Here is a 19,551-nt window from a genome sequence, read left to right on the forward strand (position 1 = left end):
CATCCATGTGAACATGAAGGATGTAAAGTCTCCATCTTTCTTTATGGCTGCATAGTATTCCATGGTGTACATATACCACAGTTTGTTGATCCATTCATGTATTGATGGGCACCTGGGCTTCTTCCATGACCTGGCAGTTATGAATTGAATAAATAAATAAATATGTATCACTTAAAAAAAGGGAGTAGTTTCAGTGGACAGCAATATAATAATACATCTTTGCTTGTCTTCCCCCCACCCAAAAATTAGATAATATGGATTTGGGGATGGTCCTATGAAGCTTAAACCAAGATTCCTGAATTCCAAATTACACATCACTCTCAGTGAAATCATATATTTTGTTCCACATTATATGAGAATGTAAAGTGTCAGCCTCATTTCTTCATTTTGGTAAAAGAAATAAAATATTTTAAAAAGTCTTCATCAAATTACACACACAAAAATCATCTAATGGCTTTAGTAGGGTCCAAGACTTTGAAGAATATATTTCTGTCACTTCCCAGTGCACAAGCATTGTCAGACTAACAGCATCTTGGGCCTAGTGAGTAGACTCAGTGCACCCTATAGAACTCCACTTTTCCATTTTTATCCTTATAGACTCAGTCTTGACCTCTATTTTTAGAATCAACTTTTAGCAGTAATTGAGATACACTGGGGGGTTTATTTGACAGCTCTGTGCTCCTGCTATTCCTTATGGACCCACTATTCCTGCAAGTATGGCTATAGCCATTACCTTTCCCTCATTCTCTGTAACTACACCAGCCTTATCTTACCCCCGTCTATCTAGTTATCTTTCCATCATATCCCCTTCCATGCCACTCCCATTTCTTAACCTTTGGCTCCTTGTGGGAACATCTTCTGTTCACCTAGTTTTATAACATCTTTTTCCAGAGACCTTCCTTCACTATGATTGGTTGAGATTGTTATAACCCTTTGCTGACTGCCTTTTATTCTCACCTGATTAATTGACTTATTGATTAATTAATCAAGCATGTACAAAAATGCTTTCTACCATGCAAACTACCAAATTCTGTCAAGGAGTTATGGCACAGTGGAAGAGAGATAAGCAGAAGAGCAATTAGAACATGGTGTAATAAGTGCTAGAAAGTGGAATAACAGAGGAGATATATACTTAGTCCAGACCACAGGATCAGGGAAGGCGCCCAGAGGAAGCAGATGAAGCAATTTGCCAGAAATCAGTGAAGAAAAGATGTCAGCCCAGAGAAAGTTTCCATGTTAGGAGATAAGGCATATCCAAGGATTTGAAAGAATTTACTACTGTTGGAGAATAGAGTCCAAAGAGGGAAGCAGGAGGATGATATAGCAGACAGGAATCCTCCTGCTCAGAGCTATCTTAGCCATTAATATGCTATTACTCAAAGGTAATGAATGGAGTGCCACTGAATACTTAAAAGCATAAGTGCCATCGTCGGATCAGAAACAGCAGGCTTTCACCAGGGGAAAGGCTAAAGAGACAGAGATGAGATAGAAGACTAATTCAGGAAAACAAACAAACAAAAAAGGTTCCTGAGCTAAGGCAATGGCAGTGAGAAGGTAGACGAAGGCACAGGGAAAATCAGTACAAACGTGGGATTGAGCGAACTTGGTGGTCACTTAGATGTGAGAGAGAGAGATGGAGGGAACCCAGGGTAAGTGCTCGGTTTGTAGCTGGGTGGAGCCGTCCATCCCACAAACATTTGAGAACTTTCCATAAGACAGACACTGTACTAGGTTCTGAGAAATAGCAGTAAACAAAGAAAATCCATGTTCTTGTGGGACTTAATTTTAGCCTTCAGCACAAAGAATAAATAAGCGAAATATACAATGTGTCATATGGTAAAGACATTAAGGAGAAACGGAAGGCAGTGTGGGTGGGTGGGAGCATTGGCAAGAGGAGAGGTGATGCTATAGTTCGCTCAGGTGTGGAGAGCAGGCGACAAGTATTCTTCTGAGAAGTGTTCATTTCAAAATCTCTAACTTACATGCACTGATGATGCCCCTCTGTGAGAACATGAGTCTGGAGGTCAGAAGAAGAATCTAGACTGAATCTAGGGGACCATCGACAGGGCAGTGGTCATTCCAGTTTCTGTTGTGGGGATGCCTGACATTAGTCAGGGAAGTATTCAGAGAAAGAAGATGAAAGGCCTACACAGGGATTCTGGGGCCTCTCCCACAATGCCAAGAAAGCCCTGCAAGGTGACACCCAAGGACCAGAGGAGGAATGGTGGGTGGGGTGACAAGAGGAGGAGGAGAGCTTGGTATCTTGGAAACTGACAAATGAAAGAAAGTGTAAACGACATGTGGTTGCCCATGTTATTCACTATGGACATAAAGTAAGGATTTAAAAATCTCTCTGGGAGTATAGCTGTGAAATGATCAGGGAGTTGACCAAGAAGACTTTGATAGTTGACACATGGGGTGGAGAGAGATGGGGGAGAATGGGATGGAACCCACCCAGAGATGCAGGAAGATAATGTGTACGAGGCAAAGAGAATGGTGGAGAAGCAGGTAGATTTATAAAGGATGGTCACCAATAAGGGGTAACTCAGTGAGGGGATTCTCATCTGCTTTCTCCAACTTTTGTTCTAAAATCAGCTTAATGTAGTATGCTGAAAATCAAGAAGAAATGGGAGGAAGAGGGGCTTAGAGAGTATAGTAATATTTCCAATGATGGTTGCAGTTTCTACAAAGAGTAATGGATGAATTGCTTGGTGGTGCTGAGGTTGGAGAGCAAGTACTTGCACTGGTGTCAGTTTCCATGCCTGGTCTGTGTTGAACACAACTATAAAATTGGTATTTTGTGAGGAAAGTCTAGAAGAAAGCAGGAAGCAAGGGAGTTCGAGGCTGTCAAGGGGATTTGAAGTTTAGGGTTTCTGAAATGGGGCGTTCTGGATAATGGCAAAGTTCAGGACATCCACCTAAGTAGCTGAGTGGTAGTGGACATGAATGCTGCTAGAGGCAAGCCATCAAAGGTCTGTGTGGCTGTCACTGGACAGGCTAATTCCACGGGCATCATGTGTTCACTCCATCTGGTTTGTTTGCTGAAACTGCCAAATAATATTTATTGACAGTAAAGTACTTATATGTTATACTCTGGCTTTTAGATACAAAGTATAAAAAGCTCCCTTATCTTTTTGCAAAATAAAAAAAAAAAGTGACCCTCAAAGAACTCAAATTAGACAGCCCATTCGATTGTGCAATCCCAATACTAGGCATCTACCCAGAAGAAAAAAATAATTTATCTTGAAGACATTCACCCTAGACTGTTTATCGCAGCTCAATTTACAACTGCCAAATTGTGGAAGCAACCTAAATGCCCACCAACCCAGGAAAGGATTAACAAGTTGTGGTATATGTATACCTTGGAATGCTATTCAGCCACTAAAAAAGATGGAAACTTTGGAACACGTTCTTCTTAGTAAAGTATCACACGAATAGAGAAGCAAGAATCCAATGTACTCAATTCTAGTATGAAGCCAGTAATAGATGATCTAATACATATCCACATAAGAGAAAATCTCAAATCAATCAAAATGGGGTGTGGAGAAACAAGGGCGTGGGAGAGGGGAGAAGGGAGGGGCATGGGTGTGCTTCCAATTACTGGGCACAATGTTGGGGTGTATGGCTCACCTCTTGGGGGTGGGACAAAATTATAAGAGGGACTTTACCTACAAATGCAAACATTGTAACCTAATTCTTTGTACCCTCAATTAACCTGAAACAATTTGAAATAAATGGCTAATAAATTCTCTCATACTCAAATTATCATGAATGTATTTCGCACGGGGTCACGGGGTTGTGCCAACATGTACCGGCTTAGTCCTTTAATCACATCAAGCTCATGACGCCACAGCATCCTACCACACAGACTGCTCGTGGGAAGCTGAGCCTGTTCACACCCTTACCGGGTCCTGGAAGCAGTGGACACATGTCCACACACCTGTGTGTTCACACATGCATCATGTGTCACGGTCAGTTCCTTCTTGGCTTCAAGGAAGAATGATGTTTCCAATGAGAATAAATGGTTTGGCAAATTAAAAAGTTGGCATACTTGGTAGCTCCCTCAATAGCAACATCAGGATTTATTTGCTGGAAGAGAAAATGAGGATCATTGCAGATGAAAGGAAGGGAAGATGAAACACAGATAAGATGGCTGTAAAAAATGACCGTGGCAGCTGCCTGCACCTCCCTCCTCAGATTGTAGACTGATTTCACTGTGTTTCCTGACAGCCTGCGGGGGTAACATCTACATCCATGATGCTGATTCTGCTGGCTACGTGACCTCCCCCAACCACCCTGACAATTATCCCCAGCACACAGATTGTATTTGGATCATAGCAGCCCCTCAGGGGAAGAGCATCAGGCTACAATTTGAGGATCAGTTCAGCATTGAAGCGTCACCCGAGTAGGTCACTTCCGCTTTAATTTTGCTCCTCCCCAAAGTCAGTATTTTTTTAAACTATAATGTCTGTCTCATAACAATTTATTTCTTCTTTTCTTAGTGGCGTAGAGTGCATGGGAAATTAAGGGACAAAGGGAAATGCTTAATGACTCAAGCCTGAAAACATTGCCTGTCAGCCCCTCTCCCACTGACTGAGCAGATTAAGTACAGATACTGTCTCTGTGACCCCAGGAGACATCAAGGGCGACTGTATGAGATTTATGTTACCTGTTCTTCCTCCCACAGGAAAAATCATGTGTCTCTGGTAGATGAATATTTATTTGCCTGGGCCTCATATTCAGTGTCACAAATGATAAAATACCTATTTAATAAATGGGAATTTGAGTGGTGTGGCACCAGGGGTCACCAGTGTCAGAAACAGGACTAAAGCAAGTATGATGTAATGTCCCAGTCTCTGTTTACTAAGAGCTCTTAAAGGATTGCAAGACAGAGAGGAAGTCTTACTATGTAGAAGACAGAGGAAAACTACATAGGCTGTAAAAAAAAATCTGTTTTTCTCTTTTATGTAAAAAAAAGTGTGTATACATTTGCATAAATGCATGTATATTACAAAACTTAGAGAAAAAGGCTCTTGCTTACACTGCTATGCACTGGATAGAACACATCTACCCACCAAGCATGGATTGGCTGATTTGACTTCAATAAAAAATAGTAGGTAAATGGGGCAGCACCTGTGGCTCAGTGAGTAGGGTGCCAGCCCCATATACTGAGGGTGGCGGGTTCAAACCTAGCCCCGGCCAAACTGCAACAAAAAAATAGCTGGGCATTGTGGCAGGTGCCTGTAGTCTCAGCTACTCAGGAGGCTGAGGCAAGAGAATCCCCTAAGCCCAAGAGCTAGAGGTTGCTGTGAGCTATGATGCCACAACATTCTACTAAGGGCGACAAAGTGAGACTGTCTCTAAAAAAAAAAAATAGTAGGTAAATGCTTGTCCACAAAGAATTCTAGCTGAGACTCTCCTTTAGCTCTGGTCATAGAGCTATAAAGAAAGAGTTTATCCTGTCACATGTAATATATAAGCCATCATTTGAAGCAAAATACTTGGCTTTTGAAATTCATAAGGATCTATTTAAAAATGGTTTTTATATTTGTAACACTATTAATAATACAGAATATGAAACAGAAGTAAATATTATTCAATGTAGGACCCATAAAATCTGTCTAATTGAGCTATGATGAAAAAATGTATTATTAGGGGAAAATCCTATCCTGCATTTTAAAGGGACATGCGGCCTTTTACTGACGCTATCAGAGCCTCAGATGCTACAAAAATAATGGCTTCCTAATATCCTCACAGAAAGTGAGTAAAGTCTTCAATATCAAAGGAAATCAAAGCAATTGGCCTCAGACATTTAACAGAATTAATTTTTTTCCACTTTAGTTGTACATCCAGTTACCTGGAATTGCGGGATGGAGCTGATTCCAATGCACCAGTACTTTCCAAATTCTGTGGGATGTCTTTGCCCGGCAGTCAGTTGTCCTCAGGAGAGGTTATGTATTTGAGATTCAGAACTGACAACAGCCCCACTCACGTGGGATTCAAGGCCAAGTATTCTATAGGTAATAACATTTTTAATGTTAAGTTGAATAGAATGTAGTCACACGTTAAAAAATCATGTGTTTATAAGAAGTCCTTCTATCTGCCTAATTTTAAAAACTATTTTCATTAAAAAATTAGGAGTGTAAGTGCTTAAAAGCAGTCATGTATTAATTTTAATTTTTCCTTTGATTTTCATTTTTAAAACACTACTTTCAGTGAATGTAAATAGGTGAGTACATTACACTAAGGTATTTTGTGAGAGGGTAACAGAGAGGCCACATTCACATAACTTTTACTCCAGCATACTGGAGAATTGCTCTAGTGTATGTATTTGTTATTGTGGTTCATCTCCTGTATGCCTGACTTATCAATTAAACTTTATCGTAGCTATGTATGTATAGGAAAAAATAGTATGTATAGGGATTGATATGATCTGCAGTTTCAGGCATACACTAGAGGTCATGAAATACGTCCCCCATGGAGGAAAGGAGACTACTGTATGTATATTATTTTAAGTAGCAAAACTCTTTAGCGATCAAATAACTATATTTAGAACAGGGACTTTGACTTCTCATCAGGTATAAAATCACTGAGCTTAGATTTTCCTCTAAGTCTCTGCTGCCAAATCAGGCTCTGGATGAAAAGCAGATAGGTCTCCTCTGCGTTTTGATTTCCTGAACAATAAGAAATGTTGAAAATGAACAACAAATTTGTTTACTGAAGATTCACTATAATCTGGTCACAGTGACATAGAATTTCATGTCTAGCAGGTCTGGCACACAAACCAAATAAATAGTACAGCAAAAAGTACTTGTGACAATGCTTAACCTATACCATCGGTTATTTCACGTCCTCAGTCATCTGGCACAGGATCAATGTAGCTGTCAAATTCAGCTGACAAACAACTGGTGGTAATTTTCAAGGTCCTGAGATGTCAGTTACTTCAGTAACTATTTGCCAGTTAAACTAGAAATGGCAGGCGCATCACCAACCAACTAGTGACCCTTCCGGCTGAACTAGGACTCAGTCTTTTAGAATCAACCCAGGGAGTAGATGGATGTCAATCTTACAGTTGGTTCAGGAGATGAAACTTAACTTGCAACTGTTAGCTCTTCCATAATGTCCCACGAGAATTTATGTGACACTACAAAATATGCTATTCAATAGTTGACTTCCATTTCCTGTTATTGGATTGAAAATATGGTATCATTTCCCTTTACATCAATGGTAGAGTTCAGAAAATAAGCAAAGCATTTACCATTTTCAGCACTTAAAAAACTTCAATTCATATTCACTTGGCATCTAAAATTTTCTAATGTGCTGGTAATATTTTTAAAAATCTGTAATAGAGTATTACACTTGCTCTCTCTCTCTCTGCAGCTCAATGTGGAGGAACGGTCACGGGGCAAGCTGGTGTCATTGAAAGCATCGGCTACCCAGCGCTGCCATACACAGACAATCTGTTCTGTGAGTGGCATCTCCAGGGTCTCCCAGGACACTATCTCACCATCTCTTTTGAAGATTTTCATCTCCAGAATTCCTCTGGCTGTGAAAAAGACTTTCTGGAGATCTGGGACAACCGTACCTCTGGTCAGTGAAATATATCTCCTCTCTTTTTGGGGGTACACTCATTCTGCCTCTGAAGTTTCCTCACTTGGAAGAAAAATAAAAGCACTAATCTGCAGAGAAGTGTCCATTAGACCCTTCCAAGCAAAGCCAGCAATTCTCTCCCTCAGTTTCGTCGGCATCATCCTCTCCCTGCCAACACATCCCGTGCCCAAATGCAGTCATTTAAGGGCAGCCTGTAACTTGAGAAGGGGAGAGGACAAAGCAACATTTATCTCCTGGCAATAAAATGAGACAGACGCTTGTCGCTCTGCTGTCTAACCATTTTCTTAAGCAAATGTGTAAGCCTTCCTTGTTGTGCTCAAGATACCCTTCCTCTGCTTGGCTGCACTTTTTTTTAATACTTCTTCATATGTTTGAATATGTTAATTTTTATTCTTGTTTTCTCGGCAGAGCTTACCGCTATCCTAGGCAGAGTCTTGTCTTTTATTATTTTCTTTGTATACCTCAACTAGAGGTTAACCGGAATGGGTCACCTGGACATGTGCATACTTAATTCTTTGACTCTCACAGGAAGTATCTTGGGCAAATACTGCGGAAACAACATTCCTGACAGTGTAGACACTTCTAGTAATGTTGCTTTGGTCAGATTTGTCACAGATGACTCGCTTACTGCCTCGGGATTCAAACTAAGGTTTGCATCCAGCCTACAAGGTGAGTTCATGGGTTCATTAAAAAAAAAATATTAATGGGCCCTGATGTTAGGTCGACACTATGTCGAACATGAAGTTACAATACAAAACATGGCACGTGCCTTCCTGGACCTTATGGTTTACTGGGGAGGCAGACATTAATCAGAAATTCACACCAATAAGTCGAAAATTACAACAATGATAAGGGCTACAAAGGAAAGTAATTCGTATCATGAGAGATGTCATAAGGTGATAAGAATTATACTGCAATGCTCATCTTAAGAAAAAGGCAGTCCATTAGTGCCATAGTCATTCAGAACTTGCATTCCCAAATACCCTGACAAACTCAGCTGAAATAAAGATCTTATCTGAAAAACTGGGTAATTACTTCAGCCTTTGGTTTTCCCGATTCTTAGATTCATGACATTTATTGGTCTCTCATAAGTATTTCTTGGGCCCTGGTGATAATTAAAATGCTGTCAGTGGACTCTCATGGAAGCAAAGATTAAAGATTAATAGAGATAAGAAGTGGATGCAGATGTTTTCTTAAGGTCCTCGCATATATCATAAATAAGGGCAATGATTTTTGTCTAGAGGGTTAATTTAAGAACACCTTTAATTTGGAGAGCTTTCTTGATGGAAGGAGGCATTGTGACTAGATGGCAAGTTTTCTTAGCTTGTTGCCTCCCCTCTCCCATCAGGCTGTGGTGGGGATCTGCAGGGCCCCACTGGAACTTTCACTTCTCCCAACTACCCAAATCCAAACCCTCACGGCCGGGTCTGCGAGTGGAGAATCACTGTGCCTGAAGGAAGGCGGGTCACCCTTACATTTACTGACCTGAGACTGGAAGCTCTCCCGTCCTGTGACAGTGAGCAAGTGCAGGTAAGAGTTTGGTGCAGTTAGGGATTTTATGCTCCATCATTTTAGGAATGCATTGACTCATAATCATAGTCAGAAACTAAGTTGGGAACATTGTCATCTAAGCAACTGTATCTCAGACCAGTTCTAAGTATTTCAGATAAAGAAAAGAACCACAATACCCTGCCAAAATAATTGTGAATTGTTTTAAGAGACTATCAGCTATCACCACGTGCATCAGGGTCATAGATAGAATAAATTTTAAGAGCAAAATGATCATTACAAATGACAAAACTGGGTAGACAGAGAAGAGCTGAGGCAAAGGCAGTATCTGTCCGTGATGAGGAAAAACTATTAAATTTATGTCTTGCTGCACTGCTGAGGAAAACTGCGCCGTGGAAGACTCTGCACCATGACATAGCCTGCTGGCGCCTCTGCTTTTGCATTGAAAGCACAGTTTCCAGTGGTAGAGGGCACAGCCGTTTTTCATTTGTCACCACACGGCAGGAGGGCATTACCGGGATATTCTCATTTTAGTGAAATGGCCCTGAGGTCACAAAACATGCTCAGAGTAAGAGTGGTTTGCAGTACCAGATGGCAGCCTGCCGTGTTAAGTCATTCATTTCGGTGCAGGGTTCAGGCAGAAGGAGGTGGGCCCGGGCTGGGAATTCACCCCCCAGGAAAGCGGCAGCAAGATGGACCGTGTGCTAAAGGCGAGCCCGTTTCTCCAACAGGTATTCAACGGCATCAGAAGGAACTCGCCCCAGCTAGAGAAGCTGTGCAGTAGCGTGAATGTAAGCAGCGAGCTCGAATCTTCAGGAAACACGATGAAAGTCGTCTTTGTCACGGATGGATCCAGGCCATATGGAGGCTTCGCTGCTTCCTACACATCCAGTGAAGATGCAGGTAATGCGGGGTGTTACAAGTACACCTCATTTTAATCAGGTGCACTGCAGAAATGTCCCCAGCCCCAGCCACACCAACCACAGCAGAGCCATCCACTTTCTCCTCAGTGATCACTACACCTGGGGTGGTCAGCGCAAGGGAAACATTCATAAGCCTACTCCCCACAAAAAAATAAGAAGTTCTCATTTTAGAAAGAATACTGCTACTGTGAACTTCAAGTTCAAACTTTCTGTTAAAATTGCTGTTAGGTGGCCTTCTGGCAGGATTCCATCTAACATCCTCATTAGGGATGGTTGCCCAGTCCCTGGTCAGTGCATTGGTGCTGACAGAGACTATTTCTTCAAAGGTTCCTTAATATCAGAAAGTAATTATTTTTACTGAGGACAGAGCACAGTTGTTGTGTCTTAGCCATCCATCCCTATGCACGTTTCCACTGACAACGAATGAGGACTTTGCATCTGATCCAGAGTATTTCAAAATTCAGCAAGCTGTGGCCTCCAATCCTACATATCCTCCTACTTCCCAGACTGGTGCTTGTTTTAAAATTTAGGAGGAATGGAAGTGAATACTCAAAGCACAACGAACCCAGATTTATTTTATTGGTACCCAAAGCATTTGTTTCCTTACTAAAAGGGGCAAATTCATTGGCATTTCAGTGTTATATTATCAGATGCAATTAATTATTGAATCAAATGCAGAATTGCTAATCAGAAGCCACTGGGACCCACCATCATTATATTTGGGTGTTCCTCTAAGTTGAATATTAATGAACAGAGGCTCAATTTGGGAAGTACTAATGCCCAGTGAAAACCCCAGCCAACAGGGCAATAAAGACGCTGTTTATTGTTGTACATCATTCCTTTGTAAATTCATAGCGACTTGCACAGTTCACATGGTCTTTACCCACAGCCCTGACTGCTGCATGAGCAGCAAGGTGTGAGCAGTAAGGTCACTGACATTATCTTGGTCACTGCTCCTGCGTTGTTTGTGTCTCCTGTCCTGGCATGAGCCTGTCTCCTCACTCTGCTGTCTTCTGTTTTCTTAGTGTGTGGCGGGCCTCTCACAAGTGCCCCTGAAGGAAACGTCACTTCTCCTGGCTACGACGGAGTCCATAATTACTCAAGAAACCTAAACTGTGAATGGACTCTCAGCAATCCAAATGAGGGAAATTCATCCATTTATATTCAGTTTCAAAATTTTTCCCTCGAAAGTCACCAGAACTGTGACCATGATCTCCTTGAGTTTCGAGTGGGTAAGTTCAGTCAAGGAATATGTTCTCCCATTTATCTACAATTTTCTTGTGCCTGGAGACAACCAACAATCAAGAGGATCCAAGTGGCTAGAATATCAGTACATATCATCAAAAAGAACTTTGTTCAAACAAAGCTGTCATTCTGCCTGGGCCCAGCTGAGCAAAACATGCCCTGTGAACAGGAAATAGGATGGGTCACTGCTTTACCACTAGTCCCCTAGATCACAATTGCTCAGTTTTCTAGTATTTGAACTTTATCCGGGAGAGACAGAGTTCCCGGCTTGTCTCTCCTCTCTTAATGAGTTGGGGTGCTCCCTTTGACTGTCATCTACTACTCAAGACTCCTTTCTTAGGAAACTGGGACTTAGCTTACTCAGCAGCTCTCGGCAGTTTCCTGAACATAACAGAATTTGCAGAGGAGCTGTGAAATTCTTCTTAGGTCTTAGAAATTAAAAGAAGTTTTGAAAGCACATGGAAGTTATTTGGAGAAAAAACTAAAATTAGTCAAGTTCGTCTATGTTTTCATGATAGAAAAGGTTTGGGGTGTGCTTGGTAAATCATAATTCTCTTAAGAATAAAAAAAAGCCTCTGTATTCATGGAAAAATTAATCAATTTTAGTTCTACCCTTAGTCGAGGCTTTATCCATTAGGTTGCTCCCCTTGTTACCTTGACACTTTTTGCTCAGTAAATTAATAAGCGGATAAAGAAGAAAACTGATACAGCAGATCATCTCTACCATCTATGTTTTGCTGACTTCTGTACTATTCCAAAATTTAAGGAAAAGGAGGCAGCAGAAACTGATTCATTGGTTGGTAGAAATGTCCTTGGCACATTATAGACATCAGTGCTAGTTACCCTTGAGAACATGAAAGAAGGAATTTTTCAGAAGGAGAATTTGATAAAGTCTGTGGTCACAGACCAGGGGTCTCAGCAAGACAGTCATCCCACATCTTTGAGGTTGATGAGTCCAAGCTTAGGAGGGAAATGGAAGCTGTGATTAGAGAACATTCTCCATGATAGTCTCATAATCCCTCACTACCTCTACCTGGCTGAAAACTACTGGCTCTCTGGATCAAGCAGAACAGTTGTATATCAAATTTCAGTCAGTTAAATCCAGTCTTCCTTTTATTCACTTAGATTAAAGTTACAATAAAAACTAAAGTGAAAGTTATGATATCATATATCATTGATTCGCAAAGTCAATGACGTCCATCTGACAGAGAAAATAGAGAGCATATAACTTGTGAGCTCCATGGTGCTCTGTGAATATTAATCACATTTCTGTGAAAAGGAATCTTCATAAGAAATATTCAGCTCAAACCTGACAGTTCTTGGCCTGAGTCTAAATATTGTGTTCATTTTAGTTAACTGAATACAGTGAAGAAGTTTTTTAAAATTTTAGGCAGTTGTCATTTATTTTGAAAATGTGTTTTATCACTGTTGGTATAATATTACTTACTATTTTAAAAAAGTGTGTTCAAAAGTATTATTTTAATTAGTTGTATCTCCATTTAGATATGCTGAAATAATTATAAAAACACAAACTGGAACAAAATGGCACGTATAGTAGAGAGAAGTCCCTACTAAACTAGCATTTTTTGGTTTGTTTTTGTTTTACTCTGTTGCAGGAGCTCTTTCTTTTGCAATTAATAAAAACAAAGAAATTTTTGCAATGTATGCTACAAAATCAGAATTTAGATATATGTCAAGGATACTTTGAATTGCTTTTTATTATTTGTTCTTGATAAATTAATTGGATATATTTATTACTGGGCATCTACCCAGAAGGAAAAAAAATCCTTTTACCATAAGGACCCTTGCACTAGACTGTTTATCACAGCTCAATTTACGATTTCCAAAATGTGCCCATCAACCCGGGAATGGATTAACAAGCTATGATATATATATACCATGGAATACTATTCAGCCATTAAAAAAGATGGAGACTTTACATCTTTTGTATTAACCTGGGTGGAAGTGAAACACATTCTTGTTAGTAAAGCATCATAAGAATGGAGAAGTAAGAATCCTATGTACTCGATTCTGATATGAGGACAATTAATGACTTAGTACATTATGCAGGTAGGGGCGGGGGAGCAGAGAAAGGGAAGGAGGAAGGGCTGTTGGGGGTGTCATGGTGGGACACAATTATAAGAGGGACTTTATCTAACAAATGCAATCAGTGTAACCTGGTTCTCTGTACCCTCAATGAATCCCCAACAATAAGAAAAAAAGCTATGTAAATAACAGCACTCGATGTACTATTTTGTTCAGGACATGCTAATGGGCCCATGATACGGAAATTTTGTGGCCCTTCAATACCTACAGTGCCATTGGTTATACCTTACCGCCAGGTATGGATACACTTTGTCACCAATGACCATGTGGAACGTATCGGATTCCATGCGGAATATTCCTTTACAGGTAAGAATTATGATTATGATATCACTAAAATAATTCATAGAGTTTTATACTTTTTCCATAAAGATGTCACATTACTTATTTTGCTATATTTATTTCTAGGTAGCTGTTAGTTTTGTTGCTAATGTCAATGAGATTTTCTAAATTACATTTTTTAATTGGTTGTGTCCAATATCTAGGAATTTTATAATTTACATACACTTATTTTTAGTTCAGAGATCTGGCTATATTCTTTTTGTTTCTTTTTTTTTTTTTTTTGAGACAGAGTCTCACTACGTCTCCCTCAATAGAGTGCCATGGCGTCCCAGCTCACAGTAACCTCCAACTCTTGGGCTCAAGCGATTCTCTTGCCTCAGCCTCCCAAGTAGCTGGGACAACAGGCACCCACCACAATGCCTAGCTATTTTTTTTGTTGTTGTCGTTGTCATTGTTGTTTAGCCTGCCCAGGCTGGGTTCAAACCTGCCAGCCTCAGTGTATGTGGCCGGCTCCCTAACCATTGAGCCCAGGCACTGAGCCTGACTATATTCTTAGTTAGCCTTAATGGCTTGTCTGTAGATTCTCTTTGGTTTTCTGTGCAATCGTGTCTTCTGCAAATGTAGAATTCTCAATACTTCCTTTCTTTTTCTTGTCTTATTTTCCTAGCTAGGGATGCCATCATGTAACAAAATTGATTGGCAGAAATGGTAGTATCTTGCTTCTGACCAGAATGTGAATGCCTGTGACATTTCACTATTAAATACATTAGCTGCTCTTAGGTTCCTAATAAATAATTTTTATTAGGTGTTTTTTAATGTAAAAAATGAATGTAAGATTTTTATCAAAATGATTTCCTGTATTTATTGAGATGATTGTATTTTTCCTCCTTTCATATGTTAATATGACAAATTATATTGAAAGTTTTTTTTCTCTTAGTAAACCATCCTTGCCTTATTAGGATAAACCCTATTTTGTTATTGTGTGTGTTTAATATGTATTACTAGATATTGTTTGTTGATGTTTGTGTTAGATTTGCACCTGTGACTTTCAGAGTTTGTATCCCTACTTCTGATGACTCTTTTGGTTGTTGAATTTTCTTAGTCCTTTTTCTTGAACATGGAAATCCTTCTAGATTCCCAGCTTTATGTGTAGTCCCTTCTTTTGTGGAGGTCCAAAGCCCTGCCTTCTCCTCTTGTCTGGTCACCAAAACCTTACACCCTGACCCTTGGGCCCACCCCTGGGTTCTTTATCCTCTCAGACTGCCATACTTCCAGTTTAACTTCTCTAAATTTGGGTTCACTTGTTGCACATAGATTTTGGATGGCCCTTTTCTTCTCTTTGAGTTTGACTATGAATCAACATAAGTGTTGGTGATAGTTTTATCTGTTATTTCTTTGTATTACAACCAAATGGCTGATTGAAGGAAAGAGGAAGATTGTTATCTGTTCATTAACCTTCTTGCCAGTTATTTTTCTTTACCAGATTGAAAGGAAAGAGGTCCTGAAAAGTGGTATTATTTGTATTTAACATCATACTGTACTGTGCTTTTGAAATAATTAGTTTTTCAATTTCCTATGCCTATGTATAATATTATCGGTGATGGTAGACATGTGTACTTGTTACCAAATGACAAAGCATTTAATTACAGTGCTGATCATATTCTATCAGCTCACCTTTAATTTCATCAGCTCAGTTTTTTCAAGAAAAGCAGTACCATTTATTCAGCCCCTGGTACATTGCTGTCAGCCTGCACACACCTAATCATCCTCTGTTTATGGTACAGATTATCTTTCTGTTCCCTTACATCACACTTGAGCCTATCTTCACTATGTGATTCTGTTTAATTAACACTACGTGGAATTCTGTTTATTAATTTTCTTTTTTTTTTTTTGAGACAGAGCCTCAAGCTGTCCCCCTGGGTAGAGTGCCATGGCATTACAGCTCACAGCAACCTCCAACTCCTGGGCTCAAGCGAGTCTCCTGCCTCTGCCTCCCAAGTAGCTGGGACCACAGGCGCCCGCCACAACGCCCGGCTATTTTTTGGTTGCGGCCGTCATTGTTGTTTGGCGGGTCCGGGCTGGGGGTATGAACCCGCCACCTTAGGTGTACGTGGCTGACGCCTTAGCTGGTTGAGCTATAGGCTCCGAGCCTGTTTATTAATTTTCTACCTAATTTTACTTTGCTTTTATCCATTTTAATTTTATGCATTTACATATTTATTTATCATAAAGTATAATGGTGATAAGTGCTGCTTACTTTTATTTTTCCGAGTTTGTGTGTTTTCCCTTCTTCTATCTCCTTTAGAGGGTCGCAAATCTCATTTCAGATTGTGGCGGGATACAGATGGGTGAGAGTGGAGTGATCTCAAGCCCCAACTACCCAAACCGTTATGAGAGCTTGACCCACTGCGCATGGTTGTTGAAGGCCCCCCAAGGACACACCATCACTGTGAGTTCCAATGACGGGGTAAAAGGCTTCTCAGACTACAGAGCAATAGTTCCACACCCTGTGTGGAAGTGGAGGACCTTTAGTAAGCAAATGATTAGAGAAGGCTTCGTTCCTGCAATCAGATCACTGTTCCTCTCTAAAATTCTCTTATTAGAGTACATACATTGGTATCTGCAAATCTACGATGGACAAAGAATGACATCTCCTTTTTAAGCATAGCAAAAGCTATGTATAGAAAATAATTTTGCACCTTAGAGAGAGAGGAATTCATGTTCTTGTTATGAGGTATTATCCCAGCTTGGGTGCCAAACGGGATTTCCCCCAATGAGGCTACTTCCTGGAGAAATATCCCCTCTCAAAATTTCCAAGAAAATTTTCAGTGGGGAAAAAGAGCAGAGGGGAGGGGATTAAACCACAAGGATTTGCAAGGGCCTTAACTACCTCAGGGTCACAGCTCATGATGCCTCTTTGTTTCTTCTTTCTCCCACAGCTCACATTCACTGACTTTGATATTGAAGCCCATTCAGTTTGTTCCTGGGACTCTGTCACTGTCAGGAATGGTGGCACCCCTGGATCACCCATAATAGGACAATACTGTGGAAATTCAAACCCCAGGGCAATCCAGTCTGGCTCTAACCAGCTGGTGGTGATTTTTAACTCGGACCATTCCATAGAAGGTGGTGGATTTTATGCTACGTGGAACACGCAGACTTTAGGTAAAAGAAACGTTCTCTGCATTCACTTTTTCTCCTCCAGTGATATATTTTTCTAAATCTGTTAACTAAGTTAAAATATATAGATTTTGTACCTACTCGATGTTGGGCTCAGTATTTGCAGGGATCACCTCATGTGGCAACCCTGGAAGGATAACACTATTGATACATCTCACCTCTATTTTGCATGGAAAGAAAGAAGGTGTGTGGGTTGGTAATTATCCAGTGATTGGTCCAGGCAGGATTTGAAATAAAGGCAGTCAACCCCAGAAACTTTGATCTTTATGATGCTGCCTTCACAGGCAAAAGAGCATAGGATAACCAGGGAATCGCAAGTAATAGGAGTATATGTTGAAATCAAAAGTTGTCTGAAATATGTGGAGCTTAGAAGCAGAATGCTGAGTGGTGAGCTGAGGGCAGGAAAGTAAGCCCACATTATGAGGTTTGCATATTAGCTGTCAAACAGTGGGAGCTATTGAAGTTTTGAGGAGGAAGGTGACAAGATGAGGTTTGTGCTGTAGAACGCATGCTGTGGTGTGTAGGTACTCAATCAAAATGTCACAGATTTGATTTTAAAAGAGTAGCTTTTGTATGTATGTGTCAGAATTCTCAGAAAATATAAGGACTCACATCAGAATTTCAGTGAATCCTAAATACCACACAAGACAATTCTTTTCAGCAGAGATAGAGGGATTATGAAACTCTTTGTAGAATGAGTCAAAATTTCCCTCATTAGAAACCACTGTCTACTACTGAATTTAGAAGGGAATTTTAGATGAATCACTGATTTACAAGGGTTTAACAGTAAAAGATCCAGAGAATTCTAACTTCATTTTGTGTTGAACTCATATTTTTTCTTTGTCATTTTATAAGTGCACATTTTAAGTGAAAATAATTCTAGATTTTTCTTTCTTTTAATCCACGTAATTTATTTTTATCTATCAGTCATTGTCAGTATGAATGAACCAGATTGCCTAACAGAAGAATTTTCTCCAACTCAAAATCACTTTCTCTGGTTCAATATGCTAGAGTAAAACTACAAATGAAACATAGAGTTGTATTTTCATGCATTAGTGATAACGAAATACAGAACTTGGCACTGATAGGTTATGTATGTACAACACAGCCTCAAGAAAAGTAAAAGATACTGCTATTGTTTGAAGACAAGACAGAGGTACGTCCTCTTTATGGCAAGGACTGGTGGTCTCAGTTGAGTTCAATATCATTGCAACAGCTGAAGTTTCCTCTTGATTCTACACACCTTTACATTTATTGAGACAGCTCACTGAGCACCTGCCCTGAAGCTGAGTCATCTCTAAGGAATAATGAACTGGGACCTCACATTTAGAAATGTTCTTTCCTTAGCAGTCTTGGGTTTCCAAGTTGTGATTTTCCTTGCAGATTGATGATTTTTTATATGACAATATTTCAGGTTGTGGTGGAACACTTCATTTAAGTAATGGTGTAATCAAATCCCCTCACTGGCCTGAAAATTTTCCGGAAAACATCAGATGTTCCTGGACAGTCATTACTCACCTAAGTAAACACCTGGAGATCAGCTTTGATGATAACTTCCTAATTCCCAGTAGTGATGGACGATGTCAGAACAGCTTCGTGAAGGTCAGTACACTTCTTTATTTAACTGGAGCCAAACTGGTTCTGTGAACATAAATGTTTAAGCTAGAAATCACTGTCTTTCCAAGTAAGAAAAGGACCATTTTGCTGCTTGGATTGCTTACATGAAAAAGTGAGGAACTTCAACTATTAGGAGCTAAAATTTAAACCACAGTTTATGCTATGATATTCTATTTGCTAATACCTGGGTAAAATAACTTATGAGCAGACTGTCCTCTGACCTTATTAAATTCTCATGAATATTTATGGTTCTTTCTTTTGGAAACAAAGACAGAAGGCCACTCTTCCTTTCTCTCTCCCTCCCTCCCTTCCTTCCTTTGTGACAGATCCCAAAGGAAAAACTGCCATTTCAATGTAAGGCACTGTCACAGGCAAAGTTTTAAATATGCAGCAAAAATTACAGAAAAATTAGTTACTTCCAGCCTTTACCTTAAGAGCCCACAAGCCGAAAAGACCATGAGAGAGTCAGGTAAAAATGATGGGAATGGGACAGTCAGCTAGGCTCTCCTTCTTTGTTCACATGGCACTGATTTTAACTTCCCATTGACTTACGATCAAGACAATTTTATTATAAGTTCATTTCATCTGTGATATTTTGCATCTTATATATTCTACCTTTAAGGGGCAGTGCCTTTTAGTGGAAAGAACATTGGCCTTAAGGTCACATTAGCAGGGCTCTGTTCATAGCCCTCTGCATACCACCTGCATGTTTTTCTGTGAGCTATCGAACACCTGGGCTTCAGATTGTTCAGCTATAAAATGGAGAGAATGATTTCTACTTTAGTGTTTTAAGCCTTGGAGGTAATATGATATAATAACACAAATAGTGCTAAGTCCTTGAAATGTAAAATCCCCTAATGAGTAGAAGTAGCTTTTATCATTGATATTATTATTTTATATCCTCTCTCAAATTATGTTTTATATCTCATTGATCCGTGCTTACTGTTTAAATGAAAATCTCATACTTACCATAAAATGTGTACATAATAAAACGCATTTAACATACGCTTTTCCTAATTGCTTTTCCCATAAAATAAATGAACTCTCTTGTCATGAAATGAATCAATATCAAGTGTTTGAA

The 19,551-nt window shown here is 39.9% G+C and overlaps 1 protein-coding gene across 1 annotated transcript in view; it reads left to right on the forward strand.

Annotated features, from left to right (window-relative positions):
* Positions 1–19,551, forward strand: part of CUBN (cubilin) — a 245,379-nt gene that overhangs the window by 164,964 nt on the left and 60,864 nt on the right. Inside the window, exons 44-54 of the mRNA XM_003786786.2 lie at positions 4,231–4,405; positions 5,842–6,020; positions 7,381–7,590; positions 8,140–8,280; positions 8,960–9,141; positions 9,852–10,023; positions 11,069–11,275; positions 13,551–13,700; positions 16,001–16,122; positions 16,613–16,838; positions 18,268–18,455. Of these exons, the coding sequence (XP_003786834.1) occupies positions 4,231–4,405; positions 5,842–6,020; positions 7,381–7,590; positions 8,140–8,280; positions 8,960–9,141; positions 9,852–10,023; positions 11,069–11,275; positions 13,551–13,700; positions 16,001–16,122; positions 16,613–16,838; positions 18,268–18,455 (1,952 nt within the window). The remainder of the gene's footprint in view (positions 1–4,230; positions 4,406–5,841; positions 6,021–7,380; positions 7,591–8,139; positions 8,281–8,959; positions 9,142–9,851; positions 10,024–11,068; positions 11,276–13,550; positions 13,701–16,000; positions 16,123–16,612; positions 16,839–18,267; positions 18,456–19,551) is intronic.

This window comes from Otolemur garnettii, unplaced genomic scaffold (assembly GCF_000181295.1).
Source record: "Otolemur garnettii isolate 467f Iridium unplaced genomic scaffold, OtoGar3 scaffold00019, whole genome shotgun sequence".
Lineage (NCBI taxonomy): Eukaryota > Metazoa > Chordata > Mammalia > Primates > Galagidae > Otolemur > Otolemur garnettii.